Genomic DNA, 23,754 nt, shown 5'->3' with positions numbered 1-23,754 from the left:
GTATTGGCTAACAAGACAGTAGTTTTAAAAGCAATGCAGCTTTCAGGAAAACACTAGTAACAAACTTAGAGGCAAATTGATTGCCGCACTGCTGCACTGTCAACCAATTTAGTCGTTAAATTGCTTACTTTGTGTGCGAAGTCAAATCCAGACGAGAACGGAAGAATGATGAAATGAGCTTAAACAATGCAATGGTAAGTTTACGAAATATAATGTTATAATATAAGAATCTATGTGTGAGTAGATCGAACAACGAAGATTTTTTCAGCCAGAGGACGAGTATCATTCACGTCTTGAATTGGCCAATGGGCGTTCCAGAATTACCATATTATATGCCATTAGTATATACATAACCGACCAATCTTGGACTTTATTTCAATATGTTGGTCAGGGTTCTGACCCTGTGTATTTTTCGGTGGGTACCGTTTAATTTCATTACCCTGGCTACGTGTTAAAATGGGTCTGAAGTCACTCTGGATAAGTACGTACATAACCGACCAATCTTGGACTTTATTTCAATATGTTGGTCAGGGTTCTGACCCTGTGTATTTTTCGGTGGGTACCGTTTAATTTCATTACCCTGGCTACGTGTTAAAATGGTTATGAATTCACTCTGGATAAGTACGTACATAACCGACCAATCTTGGACTTTATTTCAATATGTTGGTCAGGGTTCTGACCCTGTGTATTTTTCGGTGGGTACCGTTTAATTTCATTACCCTGGCTACGTGTTAAAATGGTTATGAATTCACTCTGGATAAGTACGTACATAACCGACCAATCTTGGACTTTATTTCAATATGTTGGTCAGGGTTCAGACCCTGTGTATTTTTCGGTGGGTACCGTTTAATTTCATTACCCTGGCTACGTGTTAAAATGGTTATGAATTCACTCTGGATAAGTACGTACATAACCGACCAATCTTGGACTTTATTTCAATATGTTGGTCAGGGTTCTGACCCTGTGTATTTTTCGGTGGGTACCGTTTAATTTCATTACCCTGGCTACGTGTTAAAATGGTTATGAATTCACTCTGGATAAGTACGTACATAACCGACCAATCTTGGACTTTATTTCAATATGTTGGTCAGGGTTCTGACCCTGTGTATTTTTCGGTGGGTACCGTTTAATTTCATTACCCTGGCTACGTGTTAAAATGGTTATGAATTCATTTTGGATAAGTACGTACATAACCGACCAATCTTGGACTTTATTTCAATATGTTGGTCAGGGTTCTGACCCTGTGTATTTTTCGGTGGGTACCGTTTAATTTCATTACCCTGGCTACGTGTTAAAATGGTTATGAATTCACTCTGGATAAGTACGTACATAACCGACCAATCTTGGACTTTATTTCAATGTGTTGGTCAGGGTTCTGACCCTGTGTATTTTTCGGTGGGTACCGTTTAATTTCATTACCCTGGCTACGTGTTAAAATGGGTCTGAAGTCACTCTGGATAAGTACGTACATAACCGACCAATCTTGGACTTTATTTTGCATGCAGGTAAGGTACACCTACAGACATAACTGTGGACATTCAGTTCTTTTTATTTAGATCATGGCAATTTTTTGGTCAGAGCGCCCTCTAGTTTTGTGGAGAATCATGTTCATTTGGAATGCTCTGATTGGATGGAAGTTCAAGCCTAGCAAGGTGTGATAGAATTGGCCTGTTATGTTCAGATTCAAATAAGCATGAACCACTAATTTGACAGGGAAGTGATACTTATAATGCAGCAAGCTGTTCTAATTGCTGTTGTGGTAGAGTTTTTCTATTTTCCTGTCAAATGCATTTATTGGTCCACTGAAAAATGAAAATAATGTTCCCTGTAACTTAGACTCTTATTGATCAAGGCATTTTAAAAATCATGGGTGTTAACTCCCCTCAAGTTATGACCCGTTGTCCCCTACAGAATAATGGTTGCATCTAATATTAAAATAAAGATGGCGGAGTATAGCGTTGATTCATCTCGTTCTACTCTGGATTACTTGGAGTCAATAAAGATCCTAGAAAGTTAGTATTTATATGCCTGTGTGTTTTTTGTTTGTTTGTTTTTTCACTGTCTTTGACTTTCCCAGTATGTTTGTTGCTGTTGACAACAATTCAGTCCTCTGCCAGGCTTCAGTCAATGTTTTTCTTCACTACCTACCCAACTCCTCGTCGGGCACTATGTAGCTGGTGTGGTATATTTATCACAGACAGTAGGGCAATTGTCACATTTAGTGCTCCAAGAAAATATTCTCTGTCCATGTGTATTTATATAAATAGATGCAGTTTCTTTGGCTTGAATAACGATCACTGGCTTCGTACATACAGGTATACTGGTTTACCTGTTTCTAGTTGAAATATAGCCAATCTTATTAACCAAGACAGTTGGACATTTGCCACATGTCACAACACTCATTTCCAAGTGCCATAGCTTGAAACAAGTAGTCAAATCTGATATTGGCTGGAGCTTTAGTTTATATGGACATGGTAAATGGCAAACTAGATGGTCAGAAAGTAATAAAAATAATCACAGCTTTACTCCACCCACCCCACTATGAAGTAAAAGGCTGTTTATAAGGCCATGTATGATGGTTTCATTTTTCTTATGGAAAACAATTTTAATTAAAAACTTCTATGCTCCTGTACCCAACCGTGGGGGTTCATCACACTAAACAACAGGTGTCACTATTACTAAGATAAATGTACTTTTTTTTCATTAAAATTACTGAATGCTTATACATATGTACTAAAACGTTAGTTAACATTTAATATCAGGCAATGCATTGGTTCATTACCCTGGCTACGTGTTAAAATGGTTATGAATTCATTTTGGATAAGTACGTACGTAACCGACCAATCTTGGACTTTATTTCAATATGTTGGTCAGGGTTCTGACCCTGTGTATTTTTCGGTGGGTACCGTTTAATTTCATTACCCTGGCTACGTGTTAAAATGGGTCTGAAGTCACTCTGGATAAGTACGTACATAACCGACCAATCTTGGACTTTAATTCAATGTGTTGGTCAGGGTTCTGACCCTGTGTATTTTTCGGTGGGTACCGTTTAATTTCACTACCCTGGCTACGTGTTAAAATGGTTATGAATTCATTTTGGATAAGTACGTACATAACCGACCAATCTTGGACTTTATTTCAATATGTTGGTCAGGGTTCAGACCCTGTGTATTTTTCGGTGGGTACCGTTTAATTTCATTACCCTGGCTACGTGTTAAAATGGTTATGAATTCATTTTGGATAAGTACGTACATAACCGACCAATCTTGGACTTTATTTCAATATGTTGGTCAGGGTTCTGACCCTGTGTATTTTTCGGTGGGTACCGTTTAATTTCATTACCCTGGCTACGTGTTAAAATGGTTATGAATTCATTTTGGATAAGTACGTACATAACCGACCAATCTTGGACTTTATTTCAATGTGTTGGTCAGGGTTCTGACCCTGTGTATTTTTCGGTGGGTACCGTTTAATTTCATTACCCTGGCTACGTGTTAAAATGGGTCTGAAGTCACTCTGGATAAGTACGTACATAACCGACCAATCTTGGACTTTATTTCAATATGTTGGTCAGGGTTCTGACCCTGTGTATTTTTCGGTGGGTACCGTTTAATTTCATTACCCTGGCTACGTGTTAAAATGGTTATGAATTCATTTTGGATAAGTACGTACATAACCGACCAATCTTGGACTTTATATTTCAATGTGTTGGTCAGGGTTCTGACCCTGTGTATTTTTCGGTGGGTACCGTTTAATTTCATTACCCTGGCTACGTGTTAAAATGGGTCTGAAGTCACTCTGGATAAGTACGTACATAACCGACCAATCTTGGACTTTATTTTGCATGCAGGTAAGGTACACCTACAGACATAACTGTGGACATTCAGTTCTTTTTATTTAGATCATGGCAATTTTTTGGTCAGAGCGCCCTCTAGTTTTGTGGAGAATCATGTTCATTTGGAATGCTCTGATTGGATGGAAGTTCAAGCCTAGCAAGGTGTGATAGAATTGGCCTGTTATGTTCAGATTCAAATAAGCATGAACCACTAATTTGACAGGGAAGTGATACTTATAATGCAGCAAGCTGTTCTAATTGCTGTTGTGGTAGAGTTTTTCTATTTTCCTGTCAAATGCATTTATTGGTCCACTGAAAAATGAAAATAATGTTCCCTGTAACTTAGACTCTTATTGATCAAGGCATTTTAAAAATCATGGGTGTTAACTCCCCTCAAGTTATGACCCGTTGTCCCCTACAGAATAATGGTTGCATCTAATATTAAAATAAAGATGGCGGAGTATAGCGTTGATTCATCTCGTTCTACTCTGGATTACTTGGAGTCAATAAAGATCCTAGAAAGTTAGTATTTATATGCCTGTGTGTTTTTTGTTTGTTTGTTTTTTCACTGTCTTTGACTTTCCCAGTATGTTTGTTGCTGTTGACAACAATTCAGTCCTCTGCCAGGCTTCAGTCAATGTTTTTCTTCACTACCTACCCAACTCCTCGTCGGGCACTATGTAGCTGGTGTGGTATATTTATCACAGACAGTAGGGCAATTGTCACATTTAGTGCTCCAAGAAAATATTCTCTGTCCATGTGTATTTATATAAATAGATGCAGTTTCTTTGGCTTGAATAACGATCACTGGCTTCGTACATACAGGTATACTGGTTTACCTGTTTCTAGTTGAAATATAGCCAATCTTATTAACCAAGACAGTTGGACATTTGCCACATGTCACAACACTCATTTCCAAGTGCCATAGCTTGAAACAAGTAGTCAAATCTGATATTGGCTGGAGCTTTAGTTTATATGGACATGGTAAATGGCAAACTAGATGGTCAGAAAGTAATAAAAATAATCACAGCTTTACTCCACCCACCCCACTATGAAGTAAAAGGCTGTTTATAAGGCCATGTATGATGGTTTCATTTTTCTTATGGAAAACAATTTTAATTAAAAACTTCTATGCTCCTGTACCCAACCGTGGGGGTTCATCACACTAAACAACAGGTGTCACTATTACTAAGATAAATGTACTTTTTTTTCATTAAAATTACTGAATGCTTATACATATGTACTAAAACGTTAGTTAACATTTAATATCAGGCAATGCATTGGTTCATTACCCTGGCTACGTGTTAAAATGGTTATGAATTCATTTTGGATAAGTACGTACGTAACCGACCAATCTTGGACTTTATTTCAATATGTTGGTCAGGGTTCTGACCCTGTGTATTTTTCGGTGGGTACCGTTTAATTTCATTACCCTGGCTACGTGTTAAAATGGGTCTGAAGTCACTCTGGATAAGTACGTACATAACCGACCAATCTTGGACTTTAATTCAATGTGTTGGTCAGGGTTCTGACCCTGTGTATTTTTCGGTGGGTACCGTTTAATTTCACTACCCTGGCTACGTGTTAAAATGGTTATGAATTCATTTTGGATAAGTACGTACATAACCGACCAATCTTGGACTTTATTTCAATATGTTGGTCAGGGTTCAGACCCTGTGTATTTTTCGGTGGGTACCGTTTAATTTCATTACCCTGGCTACGTGTTAAAATGGTTATGAATTCATTTTGGATAAGTACGTACATAACCGACCAATCTTGGACTTTATTTCAATATGTTGGTCAGGGTTCTGACCCTGTGTATTTTTCGGTGGGTACCGTTTAATTTCATTACCCTGGCTACGTGTTAAAATGGTTATGAATTCACTCTGGATAAGTACGTACATAACCGACCAATCTTGGACTTTATTTCAATGTGTTGGTCAGGGTTCTGACCCTGTGTATTTTTCGGTGGGTACCGTTTAATTTCATTACCCTGGCTACGTGTTAAAATGGGTCTGAAGTCACTCTGGATAAGTACGTACATAACCGACCAATCTTGGACTTTATTTTGCATGCAGGTAAGGTACACCTACAGACATAACTGTGGACATTCAGTTCTTTTTATTTAGATCATGGCAATTTTTTGGTCAGAGCGCCCTCTAGTTTTGTGGAGAATCATGTTCATTTGGAATGCTCTGATTGGATGGAAGTTCAAGCCTAGCAAGGTGTGATAGAATTGGCCTGTTATGTTCAGATTCAAATAAGCATGAACCACTAATTTGACAGGGAAGTGATACTTATAATGCAGCAAGCTGTTCTAATTGCTGTTGTGGTAGAGTTTTTCTATTTTCCTGTCAAATGCATTTATTGGTCCACTGAAAAATGAAAATAATGTTCCCTGTAACTTAGACTCTTATTGATCAAGGCATTTTAAAAATCATGGGTGTTAACTCCCCTCAAGTTATGACCCGTTGTCCCCTACAGAATAATGGTTGCATCTAATATTAAAATAAAGATGGCGGAGTATAGCGTTGATTCATCTCGTTCTACTCTGGATTACTTGGAGTCAATAAAGATCCTAGAAAGTTAGTATTTATATGCCTGTGTGTTTTTTGTTTGTTTGTTTTTTCACTGTCTTTGACTTTCCCAGTATGTTTGTTGCTGTTGACAACAATTCAGTCCTCTGCCAGGCTTCAGTCAATGTTTTTCTTCACTACCTACCCAACTCCTCGTCGGGCACTATGTAGCTGGTGTGGTATATTTATCACAGACAGTAGGGCAATTGTCACATTTAGTGCTCCAAGAAAATATTCTCTGTCCATGTGTATTTATATAAATAGATGCAGTTTCTTTGGCTTGAATAACGATCACTGGCTTCGTACATACAGGTATACTGGTTTACCTGTTTCTAGTTGAAATATAGCCAATCTTATTAACCAAGACAGTTGGACATTTGCCACATGTCACAACACTCATTTCCAAGTGCCATAGCTTGAAACAAGTAGTCAAATCTGATATTGGCTGGAGCTTTAGTTTATATGGACATGGTAAATGGCAAACTAGATGGTCAGAAAGTAATAAAAATAATCACAGCTTTACTCCACCCACCCCACTATGAAGTAAAAGGCTGTTTATAAGGCCATGTATGATGGTTTCATTTTTCTTATGGAAAACAATTTTAATTAAAAACTTCTATGCTCCTGTACCCAACCGTGGGGGTTCATCACACTAAACAACAGGTGTCACTATTACTAAGATAAATGTACTTTTTTTTCATTAAAATTACTGATATATATATATATATATATATATGAGATAAAAATCTTTGTGCTAGCAGCAAAATTGTTAAAACAGGTTTACAGAATACTGTAAACGGGTTAATTATTCACTGGGTTTTAATTTTGCTTATTTTGCTGACTGGAAAATGCGCTAAAGTAAAACCCAGTGAATATGCCTGAAAAATTAGCAAAATTTAAACGCAGTGAAAATTAATCATTTTATAGTAATGAATTCAGCTTCATGAAAGTTTCATTGAAATATTGTATGATTTTGCATCGTCTTTTCATATTTGTCCAAAAAAAGTTTAGGGTAGTAATAAATTTTAGGTAGGGTTGACGAATTGTAACCACAAATATTTTTTTAGTGAATTGAGATAAGAACTATGTTGTAGAAGGTTACAATGATAGTTGACAAAAGTGGTGAAAGTGTTGATGTGTGATAAACACATTGGGTATCCCTGATAGATGTAGAAAGAACACTTGTTTATATCAGGTACATTTTAATATAAACAGGTCGATGACCTTTGACATGAAAATACTACATCACCCATTTATTGTCCCGGTACGAAAAGATGGTAGATCAAAGAAAGCTAGAAAGAATTCCTCGGTGCAGAGCATTTTGAAAGTATGCATAAATACAGGAAATAATTAAAATTATTACATATGTACTGCAGTTTATTTTGATTCGTCCCTGAAATCAAAATCGGTATTTCCACAACCCATATGCAAATGAGGTCTGAGAGCAAACAAAGTAGTCCCTTCAGGAGTACAGTTTTTCGGAATAAACAATATTTAAAAGTACGATATTTTCCCCTTGGGGTACATGAATATACTTGCCGAGTGAAATGAAATTTGAACAACAGTAATGGTACTTTTAGGCAGTCACTTATTTTGGCTAAAACTAATTTGCATATCACCCATGCAATAATGTTTTTGGTATTTTCAAAGTCTATATGCAAATGAACATGGTATTTTTATTGGCTACCGAACTATTTTTATTTTGTAAACACATTTTCGTCTGCTATTTTTATCCAGTTCAAATCGTTCAACAACATTTTTGGCATGTCAGATGTACATCACATGGAATACTACGATTGGGAGAACTTAATGTATGTTGACCACCTGGAAACTGAGTTTTATAAACCTTGAAGGGCTCTCAGAAGATCCACCAGCAGTAAAATCAGCGATTACTATGCAGCCGCAACCATCAGCATCGAGATACCAGGTTTCTGCTGGCGACGTTGCGGCGTTACTCAGTTCCAAATAAAAATTACCAATGCCAAAAGAGCAACAATTTAACTGGTAACCAAGACTCAGTCAATCCACGGCCAGCAAGCAACATCACACACGAAGTTGTAGCGTGCAGCTAAGCGACAACCACTGTCGACGAAAGTCATCCTGTCTGTGGAGTAGTGTACTGCAGTTGCACGGCATGTTTGCCAATGCACAATTCTGTGGCGGAACTTTTAACTTCAACATCATAAACTATGTATCATAGTCGTCCAGTTCAAGTTCTGGTTCTGCCGTGGTCCCAACTAAACGTCAACGAGTTATTTATTCAGACAGTGACTCGGATTAGACGTCTGATTATTTTAATTTCAAACAAACAGTGACACACGTTCTCCGGGCGTGTTCTACACTGACACGCGCTGCTAGGGCGTAACACTTATATTGGAACATATTAATGGGCAATGGGGTTCTCCGACCTAAATTCCATCCCGGTTGCACGTTCTTTCTTTAATACGAAATAATCAAGTATGGAACAACGAGATGCGGTGTATTCTGCTGTACTTTCACTCGCTTAGCTCATGAAAGTAGGGCCACAGGATACACCGCATCACTCGTGAAAATAACTTCCATACGCAACGAAAGCCACGGGGAGGGTGTGGGGTTCTGTCATATTATTTAAACATTTAGTCCATTAAATATAAAAATGAAAGCTTGTCGGGTAAGATCAATCTACTTTTTGAGATGCACAATGTAAAATCTGATCCACAGAAATGAAAGCATCAATACTAACAGAAAAATCAAGAAATAAATTTGTTTTTACATCTGTGGTTCGTGGTTTGCAGACTAATTTGCATCCAACCCTTAATAACTGATACTGATATGAAAGAAAAAATGACGGACGGCGAACATCTTGTTTTAAGCTGATTATTAGAATGTATCTTTCCCACTCATAACACTGTACAACACCAAATGTTTTACCTTAGAGTTGGAAAATCACATATTCACTGTATAATCAAATAGGCATGCTAATACCCCTATGAGGACAAAATTATTTTTTTTCAAGAAAAAGAAAACCCACATAATTTTCATTTTTCATTTAATTTTTTTCTAAAACTTTGATCAAGACTAATAATAGCCAATTATGGCCATTCAGTTCAAAATTATCAAAATAATTAAAGAACAATACATAAAAATAATTTTTGTAGAAGAAATTATGGTTTGTGAAGGGTTAAAGTCACAGTGATTTGAAGAAGAGTCATTTCATCCAATATCAGGCACTATTGTCTCACAAGCTGTAGTTGTAATATATACATGTATATAACATCACAACAATGAGAGGAATAAACTCAAAACAAACATTATGAAGTAATACAGATAGTATTGAAAGTCAGGAAATTACAAACCCAATATTCCAAAATATGTAATGTATGTAGGTATCGGATTTCCACACCAGTACAGGTAACCAATCATGTCAAGGCAAAGACAATAAATATAAGACAAGATTGAAGTAAAATGGCACACAAATGGAGATATTATATAGAGAAACTACCGTCCACCCACGCAAAGCCAAAGTTCACTGTCCTACTGAATTCTATGAAAGAGACTTTTAAAGTGCTTTCAGTATTTGTTGTATGTGTGTTGCTTTTGTTAAGTACTTGGCTCAATAAATCATAAGGGACAGCATCAAAGACAACTTTGAGGGCGCTCTCCCTCTATCATAATCACAGAAATAGCAAGTGTCAAGTCCCTGTCCAATTTCCAGTAACTGTCAAACACTAGCGCCAAGTAATTATTTATACTCATGCGACGATACAAAGTGGAGCCAATTTATTTGTGTGATTCCTTCCTTTATTCAGCCCATGACATTCATAATACATTTCTATCACGGCAATGACAATCAGCCATATTGAATCAGATTCTAACAGAAGCATGTTCAAATATGTTACATGATGTATGTGTAAAGTTTGATCATGATCACCCCAGTCGTTAAAAAAACAAAATGGCCATCAGTCCGCCATTTTGAATCAAATCTGGAAAAATGTGCACAATGACGTGCATGAAGCACCCATTATGTTTAATGGACATACCAAATTTGAAGGCCCAGACATGCTTGAGATATAGATGTGAACAGACGCATAGAAGTGAAATTATAAGTCCCAATTTTCGAGCTACATGTTCATGTACATTCGAAGGAAGACAGGATTCTCTCAAAGACTTTGAATTAGGAAGAAGCATTTTGAATTTTTGTAGGATTATATTGGCTAGAGATGCCTATGAGTCTTTTTACATGTTTACTTTAAACTGCCATTTACTGCCATGTACATGAAAGATAAGGCACTGTGGTTGGTCAAGTTTTTTTAAAAAGTCATTTGAAATTCATAATAACTTTTAACCATATTTTATACCAATAACATTCATGTCTTTGTGTCACTCACTGTATGTTATTTTGATTAAATATAAATTCTAAATGATTGGCATAACCTCCAAAAATACACACTATACATATGTATGTATACCCTAGGTGATGATTGTAAACAAATGCTTGCCACTCTGACTTATGACATTATGACAGAAATCAAAATTGATTTATTCTATATTCATTCATTTAACCTTTTCACCACCAGTTCTCTAGTTTATCAAATTCACAAAATAGTTCCATTTAATATCTGCACTTTCCTTCAGAAGACTGCAACAAAAATAGCAACATTTATTGAATAAAAACTGAAAATTGACTCAAATTTTGTCTGTTTGCTCCACAATTATTGGTATTGATGAAAAATACAAAAAATGAGTGCAGAGAAATTTGGGTGAAAAAGTCTGGTGGCGATCAGTTTTAATGGTGGCCAACACTCAAATATTCGATGAGAACACAACTGGTACTGGTTCTGATTCAACTTATAAGATTTATATTATATTATCTTCACTGTTATTTCCTTTAACATACAGTGAAAAACAAAAATATTTTCACACAAATTACAACTACAGTACTATACTATCAATAAGTCTAGTTAAACATTCATACGAATAACTTGACCACTTTCACCTACTTCCTCAGTTATATCGGGTTCCAAGCCTACACACATAAAACACAATTGAAACACTGACATCCCTAGTGAAAATATTGCGATGAGGGCAGAAACAGAGACATGTATGGACAATAATACTGAGAACACATGAATAAAAGGGATGTCAATATTAACTTGAAGTGTCCATGATACTGTATATCACTGTGACTTTGGAATGTTATAGCACCCATTAATATAGTATCATATTATCTCCCCAAGGAAAAGAGGGCCTCAAAAAGGGGAAAACCAACCCAAAACAAAGTAAAAAACCTGGTAATAGCTGAGTGCATACATGTATTCTTGTTTTCTAAGAATTCTACATCTTTATGTATTTGCAACAGATGACATGATTCGTACCATGGTAACTGAACAGCCAACCAACACAGACTGAAATGCAATTAACAATTAGTAAAATATGTTTACTTACTTTCCCAATCCAGGATTTCCTACGAGCAGCTTTTTTCTTTTTTATTGCATCAAACAGTCTCCGATGACCGGGTCGGCTCATGCCAATCCGCTCCAAGTCCTCCCCTTTAACATAGTCAAAGTGGGAGAGTCGAGTGATATGGAGGTCATCTCTGATAGGCCTGAAGAACTTCTCTAGCTGTACTTCCTCTAATAGCTCCTCTAACCAGTCCAGGCTTTCTTCCTCGTTCATCATTTACTGTAATGAAATGGAGTAGGCTAAAAGTCAGATGAGTTAAGTCACATGAGTACGAGTTTACTAATACAGAGTTCCCACTAGAGTCGCATTATTTTTAGCTCAAATTAATAGAATAATATTGTGTAAGTATCAAAGAAAAAAAATATATCAGTCTAATAAAATAATTTATCGATTAATTAGACTTGAACATGTGATTTTAAAAACTAAATTTACCCCTAAATTGTCAAGAAAATGTCACCTTAACCACTCCTGATTCAGATATGCTGGTATAATGTACGTTACCGTATTTGCCCTATTAGAGGTGCACCTCCATTTACATAACTCAGTTATTCATGTAAACACATGTTTCTGATGAAGTAAATACGATACTTGTAAATACAAAAACTATTGAATTCATTCATTCCATAATTTCTTTTCAAGTGTATGTATGCATTTCCCAGACAAATATTGACAAATTTTGTTCGAAATGAATACAAAGAAATAATTGCTTAAGGTAGCAGAATAGTTTTTTGGGCACTTTTCACATTTTTTTCACCTAATCAATTACTTGAAGGTATTCCATTCAAAACAAACATTATATATTAATTATACTGGATTTTTGATGCAGGCTATTTTAATTTTTTTTTCAAAATGGCTGCCTAACAACCATTTCATTTTATACATACAATGTATACACAAGATTAAATAACAAATCAACTTTTCACAGTAGTAAATGATACATGTATATATATATTTATGTCCACAATATAATGATTTTATCTTCCTATAGGGACTATTCATATCATACATTTATACGCCTTATTCAAACTAACAATTCCAGAGTTTTATCACGACTTGCTACTTTTGTTTTGTGTGAAAATCGATAATTGACCATATGTAAATCACCAGGTTGATCTAGATAATTTCCCATTAAGTGTATGTTAATTTGTCTTACTTTGTACCATGGTCATAGTACTGAATAAACCATATATATACATGTATATATAAATGGACCATGAAAATCAGCATGTACAATATCTGCTGATGTTTTCTTTAAATGTGACATGCAAAACATTTACAACAAACATGACTTTTCAAGGACGAGTTACTTCCTCCAAAACAGAACCAAGAGACATAATTTTTGTTCATAGTCGCAACATTAGAGAAATGTATATAAATACGTTAACACAACAGCCATACATGTATGTTTCATTAAGAATACATGTTTGATCAATTGATTCTAAGTATACAAATGTAAACACAAAATTTATTGAAATTTAGAAACTTAGGTTAGCCATTTTAAATTGGGAGGGTTGAAAAATAAAATCTGCAGAAAAACACTAAAGGGAAGATGACGAGAAAAAGCAATCAGATTTGCGGTTTTTAACAAGAAGTCAAAAATATCACTTTTTACCAAAAATGACAAAAATATATTTACCAAAATTAGAGAATTGAGGATATCATCACAAAATGAACAAATCTGAGAAAGGTCTACATGTAGTACCTATATATGTAATATCAAAGCAATCAGATTTGCGGTTTTTAACAAGAAGTCAAAAATATCACTTTTTACCAAAAATGACAAAAATATATTTACCAAAATTAGAGAATTGAGGATATCATCACAAAATAAACAAATCTGAGAAAGGTCTACATGTAGTACCTATATATGTAACATCAAAGCAATCAGATTTGCGGTTTTTAACAAGAAGTCAAAAATATCACTTTTTACCAAAAATGACAAAAATATATTTACCAAAATTAGAGAATTGAGGATATCATCACGAAATGAACAAATCTGAGAGAGGTCCACATGTAGTACCTATATATGTAATATCAAAGCAATCAGATTTGCGGTTTTTAACAAGAAGTCAAAAATATCACTTTTTACCAAAAATGACAAAAATATATTTACCAAAATTAGAGAATTGAGGATATCATCACGAAATGAACAAATCTGAGAGAGGTCCACATGTAGTACCTATATATGTAATATCAAAGCAATCAGATTTGCGGTTTTTAACAAGAAGTCAAAAATATCACTTTTTACCAAAAATGACAAAAATATATTTACCAAAATTAGAGAATTGAGGATATCATCACAAAATGAACAAATCTGAGAAAGGTCTACATGTAGTATCTATATATGTAATATCAAAGCAATTGGAATTTGGACAAGAACTCAAAAATATCACTTTTTACCAAAAATGACAAAAATATTCACCAAAATTAGAGAATTGAAGATATCATCATGATATCAATGGACAAATCTAAGAGAGGTCTACCCTAGGTACATACACACCAAGTATTATAGATTTCAGGCTTGTAGTTTTCAAGAAGAAGTCGAAAAAGTAAAACATTGACAGACGACAACGGACAATCACTCATATGATAAGCTCCGCTCGACAAAGTCGACAGCCGAGCTAAAAAAATATATGATACTATCAAACATTTAGAATGTTTAATAGAAACACACATCAACAGAAAAATTGGATTTTCATTTACATAAGCACATAAAATACTAATATAGCAAATACAGTATGTGAATTCAAACATTGACCTGCAAGACTATATCATGATAGATATTTAAAAACTGACTATTTTAGTGATTGTAACATGACTTGCTACTAACTAGAATGTGCAAGATGGTGGATTTGATGAAGAAGCCTGACTATATCATGACTTGCTACTAACTAGAATGTGCAAGATACAAAAAATAACACATGACAAAGAAAATCGTAAAATGATTATTTGGAAGTGGAATTTATTTCTTCTAAACCTTTCAACATCAAAATCAACTTCTGCAAATTTTCAAAACTTAAACTTGCATAAAATTGTTCATATATTTTTTTTGCCAAAAAAAATTATAAAAGAAAATGTACCACAGGAATCTAGCAATACAGCCTGGGAATCAGAATAACAGTGTTGGTTTTATAACTCTAACACTAACTCGTCTTTGTGACTCGCCCAGTATCCAACTCCAGGGAAGCCAGTGAAGATGATAACTTGCAACAACTATTATTTATGACATAGGGATTATATTACACTTTACTTGGCCAGCTCTGGAATTCTGTTACATAAACTTTATCAGAAGACTTACCCCAGTAGCTACATAAATTTAATAATAAAATTCACTGGAGGTTAAACAATAATAAGAAATTTCAGTGAAAAATCTATAAAGAAAAAATAGGAGGGGTGTATATTTGAAAAAATTGATAATGTTACAGGAAAAAAAATTATTAAAAAAATCCAACGCAATATTGGAAAAAGAATAGCAAAAACAAATTGGCAGCAACATTATAAAAAATAAAAAGCGCAAAACTGAGTGAAGGAAAAAAAATTGCATAGCTCCTCAGCCCCAACTTTCTAATAGTCAACCCCTAAATTGTAGAAACCTACTCTAGCAATACTGTCACTGAGAATGTCTCCTATAATGGACCAAACCATTTGAAATTTGGGGTAGGGGTGGCAACCACTGAAGTACATGTGTAAATGTTTATGTTAATTTAATAATATGCATATGAGTTATATGATCTCTCACTGAATATTTCCACATGTGATCATGTATTTGTTTTTCAATAACAAGCTTATAACTTTTTAAACATTAAAAGTAACTTTTGGCACTTTTTCAACCAAAATATTTGTTCTGTTAGTTCACCTATGTAAAGTGCAGTGTGCCCTCTAACAGAATAGATTTTGTAGGAATCTTGATTCAAAATGGAATGAGAGGTTTTCAACAATAAAAATCACAACTGTGCATGTATGCCACTTTTGGAGATACAAACAATAAAGTTTGATTGTCTACGTATTCACACTTATTTTGTTTTAAAATTTATATTTTTTTTTATTAAATCAAGAATTTCTCAACAACATGATATAGAGTAAAGTATTTTTAGGTAACTTTTTCAATTTTTAAATATCAACAGATAAAGATGATCAAATCATACTAAAATATTGATTTTACATTTGATACATACTTTTGACAATTGCATGGACAAAGTGACCCTATATCAAGCTAATGTCAAACAATATGCGATGTGAAAGCTAAGGATCACGTAGACACCATTTTGTTGGAATCAGGCATGCGATGGAAAATCATGGTGCACAATGCCCACTATAGGGAATTACACATAAAATAATCAGTGAGAGGCTGACAGAGAGAGGCTTATTCTTTCAAGATGACGAAGCATTTGACAATTCACCCAGATAAAGTTGTCGACTTGTACAATATTTCCTGATGTTCGCTTGACAAAACCAAGAGGCAGAGTTCTTTCATATCTACACCATGACACCAGAGATTCATTTCTTCCAATGATGCATCCTGAAGGTTCATAAAGCTATAAAACTATAGAGCTGAGTTGTTCAGTATAAATATGCAAAAAACGCACCTGAATCAGGAACAGGTTGCCACAAAGGTGAAAATAATCACTGAAAAATAATAAATATTTGCGTTCTTCTGAACTGCCAGACTGCACTGAATACTTCAGTATTCTGAAGATGCCATTATAGAAAGATAATAAAATATCTTGTTGTTTGTAGCACTTCACAATTCACTCACACATAATTGGACACTGTCTCAGATTTCACACAGCCTAGAACACTTGAGTTGTCAACCAGGTCTTAAAACTAGTACAATGTACAAGCCTCCAGGTATATACATGCAGACTAACCCTTTATCAGCCCAGTACATGTCCTAAACAACTTCTAACTGAAACAAGTAACCTGTAGAATACTGTGTGGGTAATATTTTTTATATTGATTTTTGTTGCATTTGCAGCAAATAGTTACCAAACAATGAGAAATCTATAGGATTGAATATACCCCACAGCTGGCTTCACATGCATTGTTCATAGTTCATATGGTGCTTACACCAGGATTTAATTACAGCACCTAGGCGGTATGTGGTTACAGCTTAATGTTCGAGTAATCGCAAGAAATTGACATGACAATAGAAATTCATTAAAGACTGCCACTCCCATACAATTAACAGCGAGTGAAATTCCTGGGATTGAAACATATATTTTGAAGTCACTGGTGTAGGCAACGAATAACTGCAAGTTGACATAAAGACGAGGTAGTTTATTTAATCAGTGGTCAACTAGAGGCTGAAATTATAATTAATTTGTTTATTTCAATTTCTCCTGACGTCAAATAGAATACACTGGTGAAACATGGTAGTAACTGTGGGTGAAAGGATGTTTTGGGGTGTAGTTTACATTGTATATTGAGTGGTAGGGTCGGGTGTAATGTGTTCATTTCCAACTATTATGAAGTCACGTAGAATTTCACTTAATTTATTTTTTCTGACATGTTTTCAAGCATTACATGTGAATCCAATTTTCACTGCGCTGTGTCTCAATAGAGTATGAGGGAAATGACATATTCCCTGGAATTTATTTCAGGGGAAAAATGTTTTCAGTGATAATGAAGTATTATGACAGATACCCTCCCCGTGGCTTTCATTGCGTATGGAAGTTATTTTCACGAGTGATGCGGTGTATCCTGCTGCCGTACTTTCACGAGCGAAGCCACGGGGAGGGTGTGGGGTTCTGTTATTATACACATGTCCCATATTTGATTATTTCATATTAAAAAAAGAACGTGCAACAAACCGGGATAGAAATTTAGATCGGGGAACCCAATTGCCCATTAATATGCTCCAAGACAGTGCTGCGACCTTGCAACGCTTGTCAGTGTAGAACGCGTGTCGCTGTACGTGTGAAAATAAAATAATCAGACGTCTAATTTAAGTCATTGTCCGAATAAATAACTCGTGGATGTTTAAGCGCGGTGGTCGTAGCGCAGCGCGTGTTCGAATTTCATGTAAATAAACAATGTATTTTACACGCGTTGTATACGTCGCTATGAGTCCCATATCGAACAGGACGCGACACGACGACTGTCGCCCTTTAGTTGGGACCACGACAGAACCAGAACTTAAACTGGGCGACTACGATACACGGTTGATGTTGAAGTTAAAAGTTCCTCCACAGATCTGTGCATTGGCAAACATGCCGTGCAACTGCAATACTCCACTGACGGAATGACTTTCGTTGAAATCGGTCGTCGCTGACTCGTGAGCTGCACACTACAACCTCGTTTGTGATGTTGCTTGCTTGTCGTGGATGGACTGAGTCTTGGTTACCGGTTAAATTTTGCTAATTTGGCGTTGGTAATCTTTATTTGGAACTGAGTAACGCCGCAACGTCGCCAACAGAAACTTCATGGTATATCGATGTTGATGGTTGCGGCTCCATATTAATCGGAGATTTTACTGCGGGTCCAGGCAGCGGGTGGATCTTCCGAGAGCCCTTCAAGATTTATAAAACTCAGATTCCAGGTGGTCAACAAACATTAAGTTCTCCCAATCCTAGTATTCTATGTGATGTACATCTAACATGCCAAAAATGATGGTGAACGATTTGAACCTGACAAAAATACTTGAAATAGATACCAGGAAGGGGGGGGGGGTAAAAGAAAAGTTATATAACATTTTATTATTCAATATTTTATTAAAATACATAAGTTTGTCCAACTCCCTGTGATACAACACCTCAGACATAGCTCATTGTACTCGGCTTGAGTGTGGGCAAAAAGTTACTATTTGAATTTTTGATATCTGTTTTCATTAATGAGAAAGTTGACCCCGAAGTTAGAGTAACTGTTCAGCAGGAATGGCTTTTTAACTCTTCTGTGATTTTTTTTTGGCTTGGCTGATTTTGTCACGGTTCATACTTGACAGGCAGGTCGTACCATCACTAATTGGAAAAACAATCCTGACCCACCGCTACCATGGCAACAGCCAAAGTCTTGTAATAGCAGTGCCCAAATGATCATGCCTTTTATTGTGGCTACGTTGCGCACTGGTAGGAGATCACCGGCGCCGACATTGTTACCACTGTCAACGGAATCCCAACGCAGCTTTGAACTTTGAATAAAATGTAAATGCTGCCTCCAATCTAGAAAATACTATCGCAAAACGGTTGGAAATAATACATTTAACGGCTGAATACGTCCTAACAATAAAATAAAGTGACTTCTAATGACTGCCATGTTATTTTGCGAACCTCGTATAAGGTGCCCGGTTTTAGTTATAAACAGACGTTAGCTTCACGTTCATGTCCCTTCCATGATAACAGCCGAAAACATATTGCTTGTTTTTTACCGGTTTTCATTGGCAACCGAAGTATTTTTATTTTGTAAACAAATTTTCGTCTGCTATTTTTATTCAGTTCAAATCGTTCAGCAACATTTTTGGCATATTAGGTGTACATCACATGGAATACTACGATTGAGAGAACTTGATGTATGTTGACTGATTTTTATCATAGTACGAAGTACCAGGAAGTTACTCAGTTCCAAATAAAGATTACCAACGTCAAATGAGCAACATTTGACTGGTAATCAAGATTCATGTAATCCATGGCTAACAAGCAACATCACAAGCGAAGTTGTAGCATGCAGTACCAGTAAGTCATCCCGTCAGTGCAGTACTGCAGTAACACGGCATGTTTGCCATCAGCATTGTATTCAAACGAATCACGTGGTGTGCCGTTCTCGTTCAAACCCGGGATTCGATCAATAGGGGAGTCCCATTAAAAAAACACATTGCAAATCATGCAAGTTCAACATTTTCAAACCAATATACTAAAACAGAAATGCTCAGAGATGCAAATGAAGGATAGATATTACTTTTCACTATACACATCTCTGTTGATACTATCCCTCACATATTCTACTCCCAATTACTCCTGCGTAAAATGGACTAGCCTCTTCATGTTGACATTCAGACTAAAATCACGTGACAGGCTGTTAAAATTGGCTGTTGTATATTCTTTCGCCGGTCTGGAAAATGTGTTTAATTAACTCACATTCAAGCAACAATGCAGATTTCCCAGTGGGAGTGAGACTATTCGACTCTGCCACTAAAAAAATAGGGGTGGTTTCAGCAAAAAACGAATAACCCTGGAATACACACAATATACTGAATTTCGGAACAAATCGTGCATTACTTACAGCAGCAGAATACCACAGAAATATCAGACGAAACATGAAAACACTATATATTGTATTTCAGCTTGAACCCTCTATATTGCAATTCTAGGAATTAACCCCCATATGTGCATCCATTTCCCACCTTGGTATCACCCAACCCTGAAAACAAACTCTTAATACCACGCTGAAGCGTTTGGTAATAAATCATCTAATAATGTCTTGCTATTGTTTTCCAAAAAAACAAGGCTTCAAGGACTATTAATTTTCATATGACAACCCAGTCACATTCTAACCACTGATTAATTGTTATTCGTTAAACACCAAGCATGTGCTAACAAGCTTTCAAATAACGCTTAGGGTTATCCACAGGGAATTATAGAGTAGGGGTCCCTAACTCTTAAAATTTAAAGTTCAGTCAGCATAACAATGAATACAATTGGCACAATTAACATATTCTATTGTTATGCAAATAAAATTAATGACCCAGTCACATTTGAACTCTCGTTTAATATTCATTATTTAAACAAAGAATACGTACAGGAGCAGACAAGTTTTCAAAGACAGGTGACTTCTTGCACCATCCTTAAACCCATATCTTATCAGCCCATGTACATGGACCACATAGAGGGTATATTTTTACACAGAAAACATCACTGTAATTATTAAAGCTGATTTGATGGTCATTATTTACATAATTGTATATATATGTGTAGTTTTAGATTCAACTAGACTGTCACTCACAAAAGTTCAAGCCTACATTCAACTTTTAGCTTAGCTAGCCTAAAAGCAAGTTTGAGGCTGGTTTTCAAAAAAGCATCATTCATGTACCAGTACATACACAATGTATGAATACATACATACTGAAATTAAGTATTCTGCCTAAACATGTCTCATATTAAAAGTAAATACTATAAAAAATATGTTTGAATTATTGAGCTTTTACAGGCAAAAACAAGTTCCAGAGAGGAAGAGTGTATAAACTGCAGTACAGCTCAAAGAGAATTTTGCTGTGTGTACGTAAAGCTGTGCCTAAATGTAAAAACTTTTAATCTCGCTTATCAAATGTGAATAGTTTAATTGAACAAAGATATATAACGCATTTATAAAAAAAATTGTAAAAGGTAATCATCAGCTTTCATTCAAATACTCAAAATCAAAACATTGTCTATGCCCATAATGCATGCATGCCTTTTACATGATATATCAACTGCAACCACCACCCTTTATTCAAAATGAGGCACTTGCTGATTTGATAATGTTGAACTACATTGTAACTCATTAACTCGAACTTACATTGATGCCAACTTAAGTTTTTAAACTTCATTCAAACAAGGACTAATAAAAAATGTCCACCTTGAGCATTTGACATTAGAGGTTGCAGTCAAATCTTCCAAGAGTATGACCACTGTTCGTAGTTACCCACAAAAACATAGTGTTTCTGATGCTGAACAATGTGATCATTAGTTGTTGATATTTTGTGAGTGTGCGTTGAATTTATTGGAAAAATCACTCTTGACAATTTGTTGTCTTCAGTGTATATACAAAATAGTATTAGAGTTGTACACCTCTATTCTACTTATACATATAGTATTAGAGTTGTACACCTCTATTCTACTTATACATATAGTATTAGAGTTGTACACCTCTATTCTACTTATACATATAGTATTAGAGTTGTACACCTCTATTCTACTTATACATATAGTATTAGAGTTGTACACCTCTATTCTACTTATACATATAGTATTAGAGTTGTACACCTCTATTCTACTTATACATATAGTATTAGAGTTGTACACCTCTATTCTACTTATACATATAGTATTAGAGTTGTACACCTCTATTCTACTTATACATATATTAGGTGTATAGTTTTTATGTTTTTTTGACAGTCAGGCAATACGATTGAGCGCCTGTGTTTTCAACCATGATTTATGTCTTATCACTCCAAGAACTTAGCATCACTCTGGCATTTCAATGAATTCATTTTACAGCAAAATATGTTCAAACATTAACTGCTACAATAATTCCTTGATAACATAGTGCAGACCATGTTGATTTTCGGGTTGGTTCACCGCTGTTCACAACAGGCTGCCATTGTTATGTACCCTTGGAATAAACACATGCTCATACATAAACACATACAAGTAATACAAGAGAACTGGTGATGGTTGTAGAACCATAACTGCCTCAGCTCAAAGATTGTTATGTAATACAGGGGAATGTATAGGGAAATGTATTGTAGTGTTACCTCTGTGTAATTTACAATATATCTGCATTAACCTTCACTGTGAAGGACAATATGGGAGTTGACTTAAATGACTGGTAGAAGCAAGGCTGGGCAAATTTTGCGAAAAAGTAGTTAGAATTTCCAGATACGCAATCCACACATTGTGGGATATCAAAATATGGACGATAAACAGCAAGTGATATTTCCAGAGATGTAGTTGGAATTGAAGCAAAGGAGTGGCCTATTAATCCATGAAACATACTCACACATATCCATACATATCCTACATCTTATTGTGTGTGGACAAAGCTGCCATGCACACAATCGGAAAAATATGTTATTACTGTAAATAATTATGAACAATAAAAACTGAAATTTAAAAAAACTATGAACAATTAATAAGGAAAATATGTGATTTGCTGTACAGTTTCCAGAAAATTATTACAAGTCGTTTGGTGACAGTTGGGAATGATACCAAGATTTAACAATTCCATGAGAACATTGCAATGGTCTTTTAACACATGAAACAGATGTGCATTGGTCAAATTTTGTATCATCCCTCTAAAAACGTCATTACTGTACCAATGACATTGAACTTTGCTCTTCCATAAAGCAGCAGTTTCCATCTTCAAATAATCAAAATAACCTTGATACCCTGGTGAAGCATGTCTATTGTTTCACAACGACTGTCCCAAGGGATTTTCGTCTTCTCAATTTCTCAAGATAAAGGTCCCAAGGTTGTTTTGTTTACTAGAAGTACATGTCTTTTGGCAGAATTTCTTGTATTAATTTCCATTGCACAAAAAAGTAGCAAATACTGTTACTGAAGCACAGAATTTGCATGATTATTTTTCTCCGGCCATTCACGCAAACTGCAAACGAAGTCTTTTACCTCATCCATAGTTGTTGACACTTTGCAACCGCCTTGATAGATGTATTGTGACGTATTTTGACCCCGGATTCTGACCTTGCATTCTGGCTACATTTACTGCCCTTTCATACCACTTCAGTTTCCTTTCATTATTTCATCAAGATTCCACGATATTTAATATTTAAAACCAACCTTCATTTCACTCACTCACCAGTCACTCTAGTTTTTACTTTTCTAAAATTATTTTACTGATCAAAAGACTTTCCACTCCCATCATGCAATCCCCCATAGTACTTCCGGAAACACAGAGGCAATCGCCAGCATATCTACAAATAACCTCGCTCTCAGGAGCTGAGGAATGACAGCACCAGCAATCACGGGAAACCTCAAATGCATTCTGAATAATAATGATGTCATTGCAAACACCAAAAGTAAAGTAAAAAAAGAAGGAATTTAGCAAAATCACAAGTTCTATGAACAATGATACATATTTTAATTAAAACAAAGTTTTCATAGAATGTTTAGATAAACCTAGTATGGATTCAATGTGGCAGGTTACATGTACAAATATACTGTAGTGGTGATTACACATGTACAAATATACTGT

General features: G+C 35.4%; 1 protein-coding gene across 1 annotated transcript in view; it reads right to left on the bottom strand.

Annotated features, from left to right (window-relative positions):
* LOC144344494 (uncharacterized) overlaps positions 1 to 23,754 on the bottom strand; it is a 113,895-nt gene that overhangs the window by 82,922 nt on the left and 7,219 nt on the right. The window contains exon 2 of the mRNA XM_085490789.1: positions 11,836 to 12,072. Within this exon, the coding sequence (XP_085346915.1) occupies positions 11,836 to 12,069 (234 nt within the window). The 5' untranslated portion in view covers positions 12,070 to 12,072. The remainder of the gene's footprint in view (positions 1 to 11,835; positions 12,073 to 23,754) is intronic.

This window comes from Saccoglossus kowalevskii, chromosome 15 (genome assembly GCF_978046115.1).
Source record: "Saccoglossus kowalevskii chromosome 15, keSacKowa6.1, whole genome shotgun sequence".
In the NCBI taxonomy this organism is placed as follows: Eukaryota; Metazoa; Hemichordata; class Enteropneusta; family Harrimaniidae; genus Saccoglossus; species Saccoglossus kowalevskii.
The sequence above is the reverse complement of the archived record's forward strand: the minus strand, read 5'-3'. Positions and strand labels throughout refer to the sequence as shown.